This window comes from Copidosoma floridanum, unplaced genomic scaffold (genome assembly GCF_036245765.1).
Source record: "Copidosoma floridanum isolate Cflo_tuat_1 unplaced genomic scaffold, Cflo_Japanese_pri ptg000027l, whole genome shotgun sequence".
NCBI lineage: Eukaryota > Metazoa > Arthropoda > Insecta > Hymenoptera > Encyrtidae > Copidosoma > Copidosoma floridanum.
The window spans coordinates 16,021,382-16,027,381 of NW_028321904.1; the positions used below are offsets into that span (position 1 = coordinate 16,021,382).

Here is a 6,000-nt window from a genome sequence, read left to right on the forward strand (position 1 = left end):
CTACTTCTAAAGCATATCTCGGTGCCATTGGTGCTTCATCCCAGATAAAAACTTTGGTATCTTTCAATAATTTACCCTCTTTTGATTGTGCCTTAATATGTGACGAAGAATCCTGAAATATAGGAACTGGTAAGCCAAAAGTTTTATGAACAGTTTTTCCATTTGGTAGTAAAATTGCGGCGATTCCGGTGAAGGCCATCGAACAAATTTTAATGTTTTTTAGAATTAGTCTATTGTAAATGGTAGTGTATACAAAAGTTTTTCCAGATCCTCCTTGTCCATCTAAATAAAAACAAGTACAACCATTGTAATTTTCATCCTGGGCGGCTTTAAGTACGATATCCACTATTTCTTTTTGTTCTGCATTCAACTGGTTATATTGACGTTCATTTTCCTCAAATGAGTGTTGTGATAATATGGGACAGTTATGATATGTGTTTATTACAGATTGTTCCATTGTAGGAAAATCAACTAAGCTTCGACCTTCATTCTGTAATAACTTGTTTATTTCAGAGTAAGCCATTTGATAACTTGCTTCACGTTCGTTTGTTCGCAAAAAATCTTCAGACATTGCATGTTTATATGCCTCCCACAATTCTTCAGGGTGAATCGGTTGACAGTGTATAAGTATACGAACAAATAAAAGACGAAGTCTTTGAGGCATCATCCAAAGCGTTGCTTCTTCCATTGCTTTAATCCATTCTTCATCATCTTCTATAAGTCCGAGTGCTAAGCAAGTTGCCGAAAAAGATGGTTGTAAGATATTATTTACTGTTTTAAGATCGGTGTAACTTTTTGCAGCTTTCACATGAAGTAATAGCAGTCTTAAATGAAATAATTCTGTTTGAGTTGGGCTGACAGAAAACATGCGACCTATACAGTTAAATTGTTTTTTTCGAATATTCCAAGAAGTTATAGTAATATTATTAACTTTTGTTTTCTTATGCGTAAAATAACTTGGGATTTCTGTATAAAAATATTGTCTCGCTTCCTCACAACTTTCGTTCAATTTGAAATAATCAAGTAACATACTACTTGAAGTATTCAAGTTATCAATAACAACTGCGTCCTCAGCAGCATCTGGAATTATAACGCATTGTTCATTTGGTAAATGTATTGGCAATCTAATAATAGCATGACTTTTATCTTGCAATGTTTTACTCAATATACGATAACACGCTTCTACTGGACCAACGTAACGAGTTTCAATGAAATTATGAATTTCGTCGTGATTAATAGTATTACTTTCGTCTGTTTCTCTTATAATTACAGTAGCAGCATCATGACCTTTATAAATATACTTATATAAATATTTAACTGCTAAAATGCTAGAAACAACTTCAACATTCATATGACAGTTAAAAATTTCTAATAGTTCTGGACAATAAGGAACAACCCATTTATTATCTACTAAATGATTTCCTGGCCGTTCATAGGTTATACCAGTGTTTCTTCTACGGTAATTAGGATACCCATTTTCATCTAACGTAGTTTCATTTTGAAATTGCTTAGGAAACTTTTTGGAGCACTTATCACTCACAGTACACCAATCCCCACATGGACCATGTATCATGTTTTTCATAACTATTTCATGTAATGTAGGATTAGAAGTTTGATCAGGGATTTCAGCAGATATAAATTTATCAACTATGTCGGATGTAGTAATTTTGTAACCACGTTCTAATGTAATTAATAAATGCATGTGAGGCAAGCCTCGCTTTTGGAATTCAACAACATACACGAAACCCGCAACTTTTCCGAAATAATTTTTTTTAATAATAAGATCAAGTAAACGATCTTTTTTTAAATGAAATACTCGTCCAACGATATCTGGTCTATCAGAAACTTGTTGTCCTGGTAAGAGATTTTCTTTAATTTCACGCCAGTTTGGATTACATGTCATTGTGAGAAAAATATCTGGTTTACCTTTTCTATTAACGATTGCCATGGCATCTTGGTAACATTGTTGCATATGGCGAGGAGATCCATTAAATGAGGAAGGAAGAATTACCGTTTTACCCACGTTAGCCGATAAATCACGAGCAGACGTTTGTATATAATCATGTAAACCTTTGTACGTATCAGCCTTTAGTTGTTTTTGGTGATCTTTGCAATATTGAATTCTATCTTTTTCTATTTTAACATAATGGTCAACTACCCATTGCTGATACAATCTACGGCCCATTATAAAAGGATTGAATTCGTTAGATCTAATAGCCATTCGATATCTGGTGTAAGCCATTCGAGTTATACGTCGATGATCATTGTTTCGAATCATATTTCTGTGCCAACCTTGTGTACCATATGGATAAAATAAAGGATATATCCATGGTTCGACATTTGGATCCATAGAACTTACCAACTCTAATTGTTTTGTGTTCTTGTTCCGCACAGTAATATAAGATTCTGGAATTTCTCCATCAGCTGTTGTACTAAAGATAGCTGCAACTTCATTAACTCTTTGAGAATTGTATCTTCGTATGTCTTGACCTGGTTTCAATGAAAATAACAAGTGCAACTCAGGCTGTTGCATATCGCTATTCAACAGAAGTTGAGCATCTATTTCTTGCTTCATCATTTCATAGGATTTAGCAAAGATATTATTATTACGAATAATAGAATCTAACATAGATATAAGTTCGTAATCTAAAACAGGATTCTCAATCATCCTATAACGCACAGCTTCTTCTTGGTCAATAATAAAAAGTTGTCCGTTAGTTGGGGAGTCAGTATTAGGAGGATGCAAAGAAGTATTAATTTGATAATATATTTGGCCTTGAATTTTAAAACAATATGGTCCAGGACGTCGAGATTGGAAATTCACTAAATTAGCGTTGAAAGAAGCAAAAGATAAAGAATTATTGTAGTAACGAATACGCTCAAAAAAAAGAGTGGACTTATCACTTTCCCCTTTAAATAGTTTTAATAAATCTTGAGGAAAATCTGGTAACGGGCTTAAAGTGACAGAACCGTGACTGCAACAATCGCTAAAAGATAATCCTTTATTTGAAATTTTTTCATCTTTAAAGTGTTTTGCATTACAATGTAAGCAAAGAACATCCATGAGACCTAAATAATCTTCTGTTGCACGATTATTATCAATAACAAGCTGTCGAGCAGCTTGTCTTCGTTGACGCTGATTCTCTGCACGGCGATCTCGCCTTTCTCTTAGAAACTCTTGTTGTTGTTCTTGTGTGCGATTTGATAAATGTGGCATATTGATTTTAATATTTAAAAGTATTGAAAACTTATCGTATTATAATGACGTATATTTAAAATTAATCCTGTAATTATTGTTTAAAATAAAAGTAAGATTTTTTGTATATTTCTCTTTAAACTGTCAATTTACCAAATGAAATGTAATTAAAGAGGAAAAAAACAAATTAATGACTAAAGATAGTAACAACAGAAGTATATTAATAAACGTAATATTTTTTGTAAAAACTTGTCATTAATTTAATTCTAATCATCAATTTAGTGCAATGAATGCTCAAAGAAAAATAGAAAATAATAAAATTCAGTTATTATGGTGATTTAGACTATGCTTATGATTTCAATTGAAGCAATGATTAGGTAACGATTATGGTAATTGTGGTTTTTAATTCAGTTGTGGTGATTTAGGTAACGATTATGGTAGTTGTGGTTTTTAATTCAGTTGAGGTTGTAATTTCAGTTATGGTTACTAATTCTGTTGTTGATATGTAAATTGTGGCTGCAATTTTAGTTTAATTTTTGAAAGTTAAAATTTGTTAGGTTGTAAATTTTGTTTAGGCTTTAAATTTTGGTCAAGTTTGGTAAATATAGTAAAAGTTTGGTAAAAGTTTGGTAAAAAATTGGTAAAAGTTAGGTAAAAGTTTCCTTAAATTGCAATGAGATTGTGAATAAAATTATGAGAAAAATGAATTCTTATATTATAAGTAGAGTATAAAATTATGAAAAAAATAAATTCTTATATTATAAGTAGAGTATAATTTTATTTGTACATAATTACATAAGTTTGTTTTGTAAATATAATATAATTATTAAAAAAAAACTTATATTGAAGCAGCTACCACGGAGTATGATGGATACCTGAAAAGGAATATTTATAATTAAAAAAATAATGCAATACACGAATATTAAAATTCATTAACATCCAAATGTGTATTTGTGTCAGTTACGGTAGCCTGAAAAGGCACATGATTTGGACATTGAGAGAGTATATTGATTATAATTTCCAACTTATAAGTGATAATATAAATCCTTTTGGTATACGAACACAAAAAAATATTATTTGCTGATGTTATCATTTTATCATTATTATACATAGTTCCCAAGATTGACGTATTTGTTTAATATCACTTGAGCCAGTCGTATGTATGATTACAATAAGACACTTAAAGCTAAGCTATCATAATTAAAAACTTGATAAGTTTCAGAACTGACAATGATAGACTACTGGTATTGGCTTACGTACAGGTTAAAACTGAGCATCTAAATCAATTTTATCATCCTCGTGGGTGTCAAGAAAGAAAATAAAGAAAACGGTCGATATTGTAAATGTCACAGTGAAAGTAAACTTATTGGATATTATTTTATGATGATTTTGCATGAAAAATAGAAAAAGGCATGAGCTTATTTCTATTATGACAGTAATATTCTACTTGAAACTATCATCATTAAAAACTTAAAAAGTTTCAAAACTGACATTGACAGACTGATTCTGCCCTGTGTATAGCTAAAACTCTAATTAAACTAAACACTAAAACTCGTCTGATATTTCAACATCCTCATGGATGTTGAGCCATCGAGTGAAGAGAAATAGTCTAAACTTCAAATCTCAGACTAAATTTGTTGTATGGTATTGAATTATATTATATTTTGTTTAAAAATTCTAGTGAAGTAAAATTTATGATTTTGAAATGATACTTTGATTTCAAAAGTATCTTGTCAATCAAGACAGCATAAATCAAGTATTTAATTTTACTTTGTTCATAAAAAAAGTAAGAACCCTTATTCTTTAGTAATGAGGCATTTGAAATTAAGCTATCATCTTACAATCGAAACAAAGAATCTCAAAAATTTTTATGATAGACTGCTTTTGTATACACACTAAATTTTATATACACATTAAATTTTATCAATATAATCATGGCTGTCAAGCTAGCAAACGAAGAAGAAAAGTAAAAAAATATGTCATGCTGTTTAATGATGACACATTTCATGAAAAATGTAATCAAATTCTTCCAGTTTGCATGATAGCATACCGATACTGCCACTCATACGTAGGTTATGTTTATTAAAATTATGTCTATTTTTACCTTTAATTTTGTTGTCTTTTGACGTCAACACGCAGTACTCGTTGTTTATGACTGCTTTTCAAGTTATCGGATTTTTCTCTTAAACTCGAGTCTGTCTACACAAACAATTAAAGTGATGCAACCCTTTTAATGCCAGCTGATACCTTCGTAGGTTTTATCTCTGAACCACTCTGTGTTTGTCTTCTGGCAGCAAGTCGCATCGAATAGGACCCGGCCTGGCAAATGCGAAACAGTTGTAGAAGGTTGTTAGTCACCCCGTACCCCCTCCAATCCTTCCTTCTTCTGTCTCTCGTAGTCAGGGCCAATATTTAAAAAACTATCCTTTTACATACGGTTAGGTTGGGTGTCTAGGTTAAGAGTGCTGCATTAAAGCTCATCGAAAGAGAGAAAAAGTTGTATTCATATCACTCACTTATACAGGCTGAAATCTGGGTCACTGCCCTTCTGATATTTTTTTTTTTCGTATTAACTGTACAATTGACATAAATGAATAAAGTAAACAATAACTTCAAAGTATAATTTTATTTAAATACAAAAGGAGCTAAGCCTGGAAGATGAAACACATAACATTTTATATTATGATGTAATTAAATTACATTTTTCATTTTTATAATCTTTCCATACATATATTATTAATATTAATGAACACGCATTAAGTTTAGTCAGTCTTCCTACTGTTTGTTATACATATTAAAAAAAA

The 6,000-nt window shown here is 30.9% G+C and overlaps 1 protein-coding gene across 1 annotated transcript; it reads right to left on the reverse strand.

Moving 5' to 3' along the window:
* Nucleotides 1–225: 225 nt before the first annotated feature.
* Nucleotides 226–2,668, reverse strand: LOC149373795 (uncharacterized). The gene is made up of 2 exons (XM_089595721.1): nucleotides 1,817–2,668; nucleotides 226–282 (listed from the first exon to the last, which is right to left on the reverse strand). The coding sequence occupies exons 1-2, from the start codon at nucleotides 2,666–2,668 to the stop codon at nucleotides 226–228; spliced, it is 909 nt and encodes a 302-aa protein (XP_089451847.1).
* Between the last annotated feature and the right edge of the window lie 3,332 nt (nucleotides 2,669–6,000).

Bases quoted from the DNA above. Each gene is read 5' to 3' on its own strand.
- LOC149373795 (XM_089595721.1), bottom strand. From the start codon at position 2,668: ATGATTGAGAATCCTGTTTTAGATTACGAACTTATATCTATGTTAGAT. The intron at 283-1,816 runs GTATTTCATTTA...GTTTTTATTTAG, and splicing joins GACCAGATATCGTTGGACGA to ATGGACAAGGAGGATCTGGA.